This window comes from Hyaena hyaena, unplaced genomic scaffold (assembly GCF_003009895.1).
Source record: "Hyaena hyaena isolate Hyena2069 unplaced genomic scaffold, ASM300989v1 scaffold_210, whole genome shotgun sequence".
Lineage (NCBI taxonomy): Eukaryota > Metazoa > Chordata > Mammalia > Carnivora > Hyaenidae > Hyaena > Hyaena hyaena.
The window spans coordinates 1408304-1421165 of record NW_024080841.1 but is presented as its reverse complement, the minus strand read 5'-3'; the positions used below and the strand labels follow the sequence as shown (position 1 = coordinate 1421165).

General features: G+C 38.9%; 1 protein-coding gene across 1 annotated transcript in view; it reads left to right on the top strand.

The window, feature by feature from the left end:
• The window catches only part of COL6A6 (collagen type VI alpha 6 chain), a 108661-nt gene that overhangs the window by 36530 nt on the left and 59269 nt on the right, over positions 1 to 12862 (top strand). The window contains exons 18-21 of the mRNA XM_039242185.1: positions 226 to 291; positions 1513 to 1566; positions 10603 to 10638; positions 12438 to 12500. Of these exons, the coding sequence (XP_039098116.1) occupies positions 226 to 291; positions 1513 to 1566; positions 10603 to 10638; positions 12438 to 12500 (219 nt within the window). The remainder of the gene's footprint in view (positions 1 to 225; positions 292 to 1512; positions 1567 to 10602; positions 10639 to 12437; positions 12501 to 12862) is intronic.

The following is a 12862-nucleotide window of genomic DNA, read 5'->3' as shown; positions in this document are numbered from 1 at the left end:
CTACACACTCACCTTAGGTCCCCACTCTCTTCTGATAATGCAGAGCACAGGAGGAAAAGAAATCATGTGTAAACCATTTATGATGTTTTCCTGTTTATGCTTTCAAATGGATTGGACTTCTCTTGTCAGTTTTTTTGGGGGGTGGTGGGGAGTGAGTAACTATGTTATACACGATTACATTTTTAAGGAGAAATGTTCAAAACTTTTCTATTTTCTGTTTTTTAGGGAGTTCCTGGATTTGACAATACCATAGAAGGACCTAAGGGCTTGAAAGGAGAACGTGGAAGACAAGTAATGACATGGGCATTTCAGAGTGAACTTGTAATGATGTGACATACTTGATAGAGTAAAAAATATTTTAGGAGCAGAAATATCTTTTCCTCCTCCTTATCTGCTACTCGAGGACTCAAGAAACACACGCTTGTTCTTCAGAATTTGGGATGATTTGCTTCACCAAGCCCTCCCTTTGAGGTCTTCATTTATGAATGCAAATGGCTAAGCTCGAACTTAAGATGCATGGCTAGCTGATGGAACCAGCCAATGAGCTGTTGGCCTTCCCGGGATCCAGAAGTCACACACTCTAAGAAGATATCCTATTATTCATAGTACCTGATAAAAAGAAACAGAGCTAGTAGATCTATATAGCCCATACTCTCAAGGCAAGTCTCTTGGGATTAATCTCCTGGAAGCTCAGAAATCACAATTAGATCATCTTGTTTTTCAGACTTTAAAAAAATAATTATATGGGAAATGTGTTTCTCTGGATCTTCTTGATGAGGAAGTTCCCTTGATAACTCCACTTGTGAGGAGAGGTCTGATAGGTGGAAAGAACTTTACTTTGGGGACAGGCCCAAGCCCTGGTACAGTACTCTGTGCCCTACCAGCTATGTGGCCTTGGGCTACTTTCTGTAAACCTCAATTTTGTCACCTACAAAATGGGACAAACAGTCTGCTTACGATGTAACCTGCCACGTTATAAACGAGTAAAGGCTATCTGCCATTTTTACTAAGTGATAAAAGTAAGTCTCTCACACCTCTCCTTATAAACTCATAATTTTTCCTTCATTTTCTCTTTCAGGAAGAGTTAGGAGTGTTGTGAGATTTTATTCACTTACAGTGTTAATCTAAACAAGTTAACCGAACAGAACATGAAGTCCGAAGGGAGAAATCCAAACCAGCGTAACGCGTGGGCATGCTTCAATTAGCCAGTCTGTGGCAACCCAGTGGGGGTAGTTTGACTTACATACTCAATAACTTCTACCCCAAATACAAGTTAGACGGCGGTGATGAACAGATGAAGCCATGCATTAGCATTATGTCCCGCAGTTCCTCATGACCCGCATAGACATACAGTTTATAACCAGTGGAGTCATATGGCGCGCTCCAAAAGGAGGGTAACTCTCTAGTTGGTGTGGTACCCATCCACCCTCCGTGGAGCACAAGCTGATGTTGAAGAGGAAATGTGTCAGTGCTGTGTAATTCTTGTAACCCATCTGTCTATTCATTTGACAGGGTAGAAGAGGCTGGCCAGGCCCCCCCGGAACACCAGGCTCCAGAAGAAAGACAGTAAGAGCCCTTCTAGACCAGGAGACCCACCTGCTCCGGTAGCCTATATTGTGATAAAAATGGCTGATGGTGGGGAGTGGGTGGGATGGTTCCTCTGGGGCTCACTACTGTGGGGAAACCTGGGAAACCTCTGAGAAGAGAGCTTGCAGAGAGCTTGTGGAAAGCCCCTGAAGCTGAGGCAGGAAGGTGCTGGCAGCAGGGAAAATTACCAATCAGGAGAAAAAGCTGAGGCAAAGAGAAGAAAAAAGCAGCCCGCTAGGGGAAGGGTGGTGAAAGTTTGGCCTCCCCACTCAGCTAGCTGAGGTTGCCAGTGATGTCATTTTAAGTCCAAAACTATTCCTCTGCTGAATTTTATGACTACTTAGGAGACTGAGTCCTGGCGTGAGTCCTCTGTCTTTACTTCCATATTCTGCGCCTTGTAAAGATGTGTGTTCCAAGACGCAAAAACATTTCCTTGGTGGAGTAAAATAGCTCTATGAACTTCTTAGAAAATACAATGCATAATAAATATAGTATACTAAACTGGTTTTTATTTGTGCTCAATTTTAAAACATATATGTGTGTGTGTATATATATGTATACATGTGTGTATATATATGTATCTAGAGTATTAATTGAGATATAGCCAATATATACCATATTAGCTTCCCATGTGTAACATGATTTGATATGTATATGTGGTTATGAAATAATCACCACCTTAAGTCTGGTAAACATTTATCACCACATGTTACAAATTTTTCCTTGTACTGAAGAGTTTTAAGATCTACTCTCTTAACAGCTTTCAAATATACAATACAGTACTATTAACTACAATCCCTGTGCTGTACATTACATCTCTATGACTTATTTATTTTCTAACTGGAAGTTTGTACCTTTTGACCCACTTTACCCATTTCATTCACCCACCACCCCTTATTTCTGGCAACTACCAATCTGTTCGCTGTGTCTAAGAGTTAAGATTTGGGATTTTTTTTTTTTTTTTTTTTTTTTTTTGCTTTCTTAAGATTCCACATATAAGCAGGACCATATAGTGTTTGTCCTTCTCTAACTTATTTCATTTATAATGAAGTATAATGCCTATGGGGTCCATCCATATTGTCATATATGGCAAGATCGTTTTTTGTTGAATAAAAGATTCCATTTTGTATACATCCCACTTTTTCTCTATCCATCAGTGGACACTTAGGTTGCTTCCATGCCTTGGCTATTGTAAGTAATGCAGTGAACACAGGGATGCAGATATCTTTTTTAGTTAGTGTTTTCATTTCCTTTGGATATATACCCAGAAGTGGAATTGCTGAATCATAAAGTAGCTCTATGTTTAATTTTTTAGGAATTTCCATATTGTATAAATACTAAGAATGAAATTGCTTATGCAACATTTTGGGGTCTTTTTTATTTGTTTTGTTTTGTTGTATTTTTTCAGTGAGTACTTTTTAAAAAAGATTCTGTGCCTGACTTCTTGGAAGGGCACAGAAATTATAAATGATAATTTTTATCCAATAATGGATACTTCGATAAAATACACCTAAGTGCCTGCACTGGGTTCTAAATTAGACTTGTCTTTTCTTCATTTTGCAGCATTTTCTTTCCATTCTTAGTTATCTAGCTTTCTCCAACTCCCTCCACCTCCCTTCTCAATTATTTGTGCTATTTATCGAACACAAATAAAAACGGGTTTGATATATTGCACTTTTTATGCATTGTATTTTTTTTTGAGAAGTTCATAGAATCAGCTATTATACTTGATCAAAAAAATATTTTTGTAGCTTGAAACACGCTCTTCTTCTTTACCAGGCAGAGAAAATGGAAATGAAAACAGAAGTTACATTTAAAATGTGCAGAATTTGGTTGCTGGGAAAACACTTTGCTACTGCTGTGTTAATGCACCTACAGATAAAGAAATACAATTGCTAGCCATTTCCCTTTCTAAAAGGGTGTAGCCGGCTTACATACCCTGGGAAAATATTTTGAACTTAAAGAATATCATCCAAGATTCCCTGGCATTGGAGATGTACTTTTATTGTTTTATAGAGGCTATAGTCTCTCTAGAGGCTAACACTGAGTCACCATATATTATTTAAACTGCATAGCTTCTGAGAAATATGGCCCCGTCTTGAGTTATAGATTTAGCAAGTGTCATTCAGTAGTAAAATTGAGACTTCCAACTAAAGATGGCAAAGTCAAGGTGTTTTTTATACTGTTCCTTTTTGTGCAAGTTACTAAAAACAACACAAGTTAAAAGGAGATTAAGAAAGAATGACCACAACTTCAAGCTACATGTGATGGCAAATATTGGCCAATTATTTTTCAATCTAGATCCTAATGAAGGGAGGCTTTGAAAAGCTGATCACAGACCTCAGACCTTAAACAGGGATCAAGCTTCTCTAAAAGTAGCTTCTGAGTTTTGAGACGATGAGGGAATATACATAGAACAGCGTAGCAGAGGAGGCAGAAATCATGGGAAACTAAAGCGTATTTCATTTTTAATATCTACAACCAGCAATCTGGGCTATGGAGGCTACAAAGACCTAAGAAATAGTGACTATAACAGTACAGAGAAACTACGATTTGAGGGGTTTTATGTGGGTTCCATGGATCTCTTAAATGCCCATATGTGAAGGGAAGGGTAGCCATGAGGTGGAAGAAAAATACTTCATGATGAGAAAGGGTTTGATACAACATATATATAAAGCTACTGACCCAGGTTCAGCTATACCACATACAGTTACTCAGTAAATAGGTGGCCCTTTTCAAAAGTGATGAATCATCAGAAATATTAATAATCTTCATTACAAAATGACTACTAATTAAGACCTATGCATAGAGGGGCGCCTGGGTGGCTTAGTCGGGTAAGTGTCCGACTTTCGCTTAGGTCATGATCTCGCGGTTCGTGGGTTCGAGCCCCGCGTAGGGCTCTGTGCTGACTGCCAGCTCAGAGCCTGGAGCCTGTTTCAGTCTGTGACTCCCTCTCTCTCTGACCCTCCCCTGCTCACGCTGTCTCTCTCTCTCTCTCCTAGAAACAAATAAAACATTAAAAAAAAAAAAAGACCTATGCATAGAAAGAAGAGGAAAATTACATGAGCAGAGGACAAACAAATCCTCATTAGAAGAGGAACTATTCAAGGGAAAGGTAGAACAACCCTGGCAAATAGTTCTCTAAAGTCTTAAAAAATCTAAGGCAGTACGATTACTCTAAAAAAAGAGCCTAAACAGCTGACAAGATGATAGAAAGTGAAGAAAGCAAACTGGTAGTGTTTGGGGAGCAATGAAAGTATAAGATAAGTTATAAGCAACAAACAAGTTAGAATAAGTAAGAATGAGTACAGTTGGGCATATGGTAATCAGGAAGCCACAAAAGCTGTGATAGAGGTGGAGAGCCAACAGTGGAGAGTAATACAATTTGTATTACTAAATTAAACAGATGAATGTAAAAACTATTCAGAAGTATAATAAAAAGAACTTCTTGTAAAAAAAAAAAAACTCAAATATGCAGGTAGAAAAGGCATACTCTGACTCAGAAAAAAAATGGATACAAAAACATTAACAATGAGCTATACCCTAGTAAAACTGCCAAACTTCTTATGTAAAGAATCAGGAGAATTTCCAAGCAGGAAAATAGAAAACTCAGTCTGTCTTCAGCCTTCTTCACAACATTTGGGGCCAAAAGGGAGAGTAGTAGAATAACTACAGAGTTCTTTTTTTTTTTAAACATTGATTTTTGAGAGATAGAGTATGAGTGGGGGAGAGGCAGAGAGAGAGCAAGACACAGAATTTGAAGCAGGCTCCAGGCTCTGCAGTGTCAGGAACCCATGGACTGTGAGATCATGACCTGAGCTGAAGTTGGATGCCTAACTGAGCCACCCAGACCCAGAACTACAGAGTTAAGAAGGAAATCCAGGGGTTCAAGATTTTTAGGCCCACCCAAGTTGGCCTTTGAACATATAAGTAATTAACATGATAAAGACTTCAAAACTTCAGGCAGTATAGCCCCCATTTATTTTGTTCTTCTATTAAATTCAAGTAAAATTAAATGTAATATTTTAATTTTAGAACAGCATAAATACCATGATCTCTTTTTAATCAAAAGTACTGCTATTTAGAACTCTATCTATTATAAATGCATAAAAAGATGTAAGGAGGGGCACAACCAGTAACTGGCTCAACCAGTTAAGTGTCCGACTTTGGCTCAGGGCATGATCTCCGTGTTCGTGGGTTTGAGCCCTGTATCAGGTTCTGTGCTGACAGCTCAGAGCCTGGATTCTGCTTTGGATTCTGTGTCTCCCTCTCTCTGCCCCTCCCATGCTTGCAGCCTGTCTCTCTCTATCTCACAAAAATTAATAAACATTAAAAAAATTTTTTTAAAGATGTAAGGAATCATGATTACCAAATGCTAATCATTGGTAATGATTACATAGTCCTTGCTAGATGGAGGATTTGGGAAGACTTAAATTTTTATTCTGTTTTTTTTCTGCATATAGATACTTAAAAATCAGCATGTATCATTTTTATAACCGTAGAGTCAATATCCTTTAAGAAGGAAGAAAAATCTATACCACTAACTGAAGAACTCTAAAATGCAGGTAGAGAACAAGCATTGAGGACTTCTCGGTGCAACAGGATTCTGCTGAACTGAGAAGTGATTGGAGGATGGTCAGTGGTAGAGTGTGGCATGCAGGGAAATAACAGCAATTGACCGCATCTGGCCTTGATTCATGTGACAAACATCTCTTGGACACCTACAATGTACCAGCAACTCCACTAACTACTAGAGCTACAAAATCAAATAAGATAATCCTTGCTCTCAAGGAACCTAGAATCATGTTATAGATTTTATAGATGGTGTCTCAACCTACTGTTGACATTGGACCTGATGATTCTTTGTTGTGGGAAGCTATATTGTGCATTGTAGGATGTTTAGTATTATCCCTGGCCTCTATCCACTAGGTGCCTGTAGTACCCCCAACTTGTGACAATGAAGACCATCTCCAGACATTGCCAAATGTTCCCAGAGAATGAGGTGTTGCTAAATCCCCATGTTGCAGGTTGAAACCTCTTTTACAGAGGAGGACAGACCTGCAGGGATAATAAGCTGTAATTGGTGCGCTGCCAGCAGCCTGTAATGGATTGGGTTGGGGTGGGATGTAGGATCAGGGCCAGAAAGCCACAGCACTTGGGGCAGGGAGACAGGAATTGGAGATTGGCTGCTTCTGAGTCAAACTTTACTGAGAATGAGAACATTCTTGTGCCATGGATAATAAGAAGCAACTGTAGCCTCAAACTAAAACAAGGCCTTGAGTCCTACTCCATCTAGAAGGCTGTTAGTTAGTTACACTTTGCCCTTTTCATCTCTCTTGGCACTACTGTAGGGGCAGCTTGAAGTGCCCCCAGGCAATCACTCATCATGGTGAGTGAGTGTTTGCCATTAATATTCAGTATTAATGTGATGTTTCACCATTAAAAATGTCCTGCTTTTTTCCCTGGGGATTGTGTCTCAAACCAGTCCATACCTATCTGGGAAAATGGGCTCTGGTAAACCACCAGAAAGCCAGACTATGGGGGCCAACAAGATTGAGCATCCTGGTCTGGGTCTTCTTACTCTAGGACGTCTTTGGGGATATTTTCTTTCTTGCTGTGCTCATTCACATTTCCTTTCACAGGTAAGTTAGGCCGTCTGGATGTGTTGCCAGATAACTGCAAGCCCATGGGCCAACCATTAAGACATTTTGGGATTTAATCTTCCCCATGAAACATTAAAAATTTTAAAGTAAAATTATGAAGCTATCTCCCCTATTTTCTTGTTTTCTTTCAATCTCTCACACCTACCCAAGCTATCTCAAACCCATGACTTCCATTTAAAGTTTAAATCCCAAATAGCCATTAATGAAAGTGCTAGATGATTACTTCTAGAGATGTTTCCATTATGTGCATGAATGGTGGATTAAAATCTTTCTCTTCTGTTAGGCTTATAAACTCCTGCCTAGGTCCAAAAGTCATTTTTGCTTACCACTACTCACCCCAATGCCTCTAAGGAGCAGGTTCTCAGTGTTGAGATGATTCATTTGAATCCAGCTCTTTCAAAGTCAAACTTTAAAGACACAGACACCAAATGTTTATTGATGTTGTTTCAAACACTGACCATGGACCGGAGAAAAATGTTTCGATGTAAAGTCTGTTTCATATCTCTTAAATCATATATATAAGATGCTCTTTATTTTGACCGAATGTTGGTGTAGTTGTGCCTACCACACCCAGAGCTAGCAATAAAGCCCAAATCTGGCCACGTACATTTCCTGTTTTAAGAGCCCCAATGGTTTCTGCTAATGGAGTAGGAACCCTTCAGTTTAGCAACCCTACTACTCCCCTCTCTTCTCAATACCTTTGTCATAGAAATGCTATCAAATACATTTCCGGGGCTCCTGGGGGGCTCAGTCGGTTGAGCGTCCGACTTCGGCTGGGGTCATGATCTCACAGTTCGTGGGTTCGAGCCCGGCATCGGGCTCTGTGCTGACAGCTAGCTTGGAGCCTGCTTCGGATTCTGTGTCTCCCTCTCTCCCTGACCCTCCCCTGCTCATGCTGTCTCTCTCTCTCTCTCAGAAATAAAATATTTTTTAAAAAATACATTTCCTATTTTCCTGCCTCTACTTCATTACTTAGAAAGTACATACCCTTTACTAGAAAGACCTCTTTCATTTTCTTCTACCTGTGAACTCCTATACATTCTGTGAAACTCATATCAAAAATATCTTCCAGGGTACCTGGCTGGCTTAGTCAGTAGAGTATGTGCCTCTTGGATATTGGGGTCGTGAGTTCAAGACTCACATTGGTATAGAGATGACTTAAATAAATAAACTTAAAGAATACCTTCTAGGAATATTTTCCTAATTTTACAAACTGGATATAACTGCTTTCTTCAAAACCCATATTTCCATCTTCCCCTTTCTTATGGCATTTGCCATACTATACCTTGTAAATATTGTAATGTTTATCTCTTCACCCCCAAATCCAAAGTATGAGCATCCCCTGAGGGACGTGTGTGTGTGTGTGTGTGTGTGTGTGTACGCATGCCCATGAAGTCTTTTTTTTTTTTTTTTTTTTATTTCTAGGAGAGAGAGAGAGAGAGGCAGCGTGAGCAGGGGAGGGTCAGAGAGAGAGGGAGTCACAGACTGAAACAGGCTCCAGGCTCTGAGCTGGCAGTCAGCACAGAGCCCGACGTGGGGCTCGAACCCACGAACCGAGAGATCATGACCTAAGCGAAAGTCGGACGCTTAACCGACTAAGCCACCCAGGCGCCCCGAAGTCTTTATGCTACTATGATTCCATTCAATATGCTTTGTGGGTAGTAGATCATTGATAGATATTTTTCTGAATGAGACTGAAGTGGATTAAACCAGATCAGCTGAACTCCTGTACTAAAGGAGTGGAGAGAATTTCTTTTCCTCCCTCTGATGGAGAGGATTTAGATTCTCAACATGACTCACCAGAGTTTTAAAGAAATAGGTCTCCATTTCTCCATTTCAGATATACACAGTCTGTTTCCTAGATAACAATAGAAGCTAACTGAAATATGATTGGAAAAATTTAAAGTCTGCAATTCTGGCCTCACATAGAAGTTCGATCTGAATCTCTCAAATTTCCATCTAGAAAATGTCTGATATTTACTGCATTTTGCAAATCTTGGTGTCAATCTTGCTATAACTTTACTGAGAGATCCTAAATTAGATAATAAAATGTCTGTGTGATTTCCAGATCTATAATATGTCGATCTGAAATATACCCAGATCCTGACCTTCTACAAGAGAGTATTAGGAAAAATTCACTTGAGTAAAATAATAGTGCTGTTATTTTAATTTAATTTGCATACTGAATTAAGAATTTTTGAATGCTTGGGGTGATTCTTTAGTTTTTAACAGTTAAGCGTATTGTTTGGCTTTTGGGGGGAAAGGGCATAAAATTAGTCTGGCCATCATTAGATTCCAAAATTAATCTATAATAAAGTTCATGGAGTGAATTCTCCCAGCCTTTTCTCTGGCTTCCTGCCTTTTGGCCAATCCACTCCTGATTTTTGGCTTATTTATTAGTACTTTGGAAAAGTGAAAAGAAATTAAATAGGAATCTGTCAATTTTGGAGCTTGTGACCAGCTCTAGTAATAGTTTAGTGGGGGACAAAGTATTGACCACATTCTGTTCTAAGTATGTACAGATTTCAGTTGTCTATGATTTTAATTACCTAATGCCCTAGGATAAAAATTCAAAGTTGGCAGGGTACCTGACTGGCTCAGTTGGTTGAGTGTCTGACTCTTGATTTTGGCTCAGGTCTTGATCCCAGGGTCACGGGATTGAGCCCTGTGTCAGGCTCCACATTGAGCATAGAGCCTGCTTAATTCTCTCTCTCTCTCTCTCTCTCTGCCCCTCTCCCATGCTGCTCCCATGTGCATGTTCTCTCTCTTCCTGTCTTTCTCTCAAATAAAATTTTAGAAAAGAAATTTAGAGTTGGCAACATTTTACTGTCATGGTGCAGTGGATAATTTAATGTTTTAAGCAATATGTGAGAAAATTTTTTAAAAAGCCAATGCCTTAAAGTGATCATTACTATTTTATATTTTATTTTATTTATTTTTTATATAGTTTATTGTCAAGTTGGTTTCCATAGAACACCCAGTGCTCATCCCCACAAGTGCCCTCCTCCACGCCCATCACCCTCCTTCCCCTCCCCCCATCCCCATCAGCCCTCAGTTTGTTCTCAGCATTCAAGAGTCTCTCATGGTTTGCCTCCCTCCCTCTCCCCCACTATTTTTCCCCTTCTCCTCCCCCATGGTCCTCCACTAAGTTCCTCCTAATCCACCTATACGTGCAAACATTTGGTATCTGTCCTTCTCTGCCTGACTTATTTCGCTCAGCATAACACCCTCGAGTTCTATCCATGTTGCTACACATGGCCAGATTTCACTCTTTCTCATTACTATTTTAAATTAAATATAAAAAGCATTTTCCCCCCAGAGTTAATAGTACCTATCTTTCCTCCTACTTTAGGCAGCTCATGGCCGAAGGGGACACACAGGCCCACAGGTACAATGATTTTTTTTTCTTAACTCCAAATGATAAGTATTCTGTGTCCAGTCAGGAAGTAAGAAAGGCTCTGGTAAATCTCTTTCAAGACTAAAGTTCTTTCACTTTTTGATGATATTGGTTGTGGAACAAAATGTTAGAAAAGTTTTAGGCTACAATTTCAAAACCTCAAATCTTAAAATGAAAATTTGAGCATTCTATTAAAAGATTATAATAATCAATGATGAGACACTAGTTGGCCCAAATACTGTTAAAATTGCTTTGTTTGGATTTCAAATACAAACTAGTAACTCAGCTGAGTAATCTTTCCTTTAGATTTTTGTTTGGTTGACTATGAAATCTTATAATTTATAGTAACCCTTTTTAAACTGAGAGTACAGTGGAACCCTAATACAAATTAGACATTCAGAGTGTTTTGTTCAAAAGTTGACTATATCAAATATCCTATTCTATTTTCTTTGTACATTTTGGTGATATATTATACATGTGTCATGAATCCATAATATTTATGAAAAAGAAATTATGACTTATAACTTAAAAAATTCAGGAAACACACATTCTCAGGTAAAAATACAGTGAGGATAAACAATAAATCCACTCTCAATCACATCATGGTAAAACTCTAAAGTGCTAAAGATAAAACATCTTCAACACTACTAGAGAGAAAAGGCATTTTTATCTATGAAAGGAGTAACAAATTAGATTGCAGCAGACTTGTATTCAGCAGTAAAACATTCCAGAAAGCAAAGTAATATTTTACAGGTGCAGAAGAAAAATAGCTGTTAATCTAGAATTTCATACCTAGCTAGGGACACCTGGGTGGTTCAGTTGGTTAAGCGTCCGACTTCAGCTCAGGTCATGATCTCATGGTTTGTGGGTTCGAGCCCTGCCTCAGGCTCTCTGCTGACAGCTAGCTCAGAATCTGGAGCCTGTTTCAGATTCTCTCTCTCTCTCTCTCTCTAACCGTCCCCTGCTCATGATGCCTCCCCTTCTCTCTGAGAAATAAATAAAACATTTTTTAAAAATTTAGAATTTCATACCTAGCTAAACTATGAATGAATGTATAGACATTTTCAGACCAAGACTAAGAGAGTTTATCATAACAGACATCACTCCCTTCCATACACACATTTCAAGGTTAGACTTCAACCAAAAGGAGAGCAAAACCAGAATAATGGCATGAATGGAATGAAATGAGATTGAGGAAAGTCTCAGAAATTTCTTCTAAGATGTAGAAATAGGCATCAGCAAGGGACCTTTAATGACATCTCATTGTGTAACAATTGAGGTATAATCTTAGGCTATCTCAACAGTTGGCTAAATTAGCCCTTTTAATCCTTCCTCTTTTTTGGAACTCCTATCTCTGTCAGAGTTTGAAGATAATGTGAAGATAATGCTCAACTTTGAGTCACAGATATTTAATCTATTTGAATATAAATATAATGTTGTAAGATTCCCAGAGACTTTTTAAGAAAATGTGAAGTAAATTATGAGTTTTTTCAGGCCAAATGCCCACGTTAGATATAATATATTAGAAATGTTACAGAAAAAAAAGGAGTGTGTGAGTGTGCGCATGTATAAAGACTGAAAGCACATGTAGCAACATAGTAGCTTTGGTTATCTCTGCTTGATGAAGTTGTAGAAAATTTTTATTTATTTATGTTTTCCTTTTATTTTTCATATTTTTTACCAAAGATCCTGCACTGCATTGTGATTGAATATATACAATTTTGTGCATGAAGAAAGGAGACAAAATTCTCAGGAAACAGTATTAACAGGTTGCTTCTCTCTCACCACAGGGGAAAACAGGCATCCCAGGCCCAGATGGACTTGAAGGCTCATGGGGACTTAAGGGCCCTCAGGTACATATCAGTACTAAACAGGGTGTGAGAACATAAAGAAGAATCTGGGGCTTTGGTGGAATTTGTCAAACCTCTTTGCAGAATTACAGATGCTTAAAGTGTTTTTCAAAGTAGTAAAGTAAGGAACCAACACAGTCTTGACTTGTCCAGCATTTAGTCTCCTTTATTTTGTCCCTCAAGAGGTGAAAAGAGAATAAACATGATGCATAGGGTCCCTGTGCGATAACTTGAAGCTAGCTAGGTTGTTCTAGGGAGACCTTAAGCCAAAGAAAACGTTGGCCTCAAACTGGGAATTTTGGTCAGTGTATCACAGTAAGAGCTCAGTGTTACATATTTGGACGCCTGTGTTTTAGAAAAGCTGG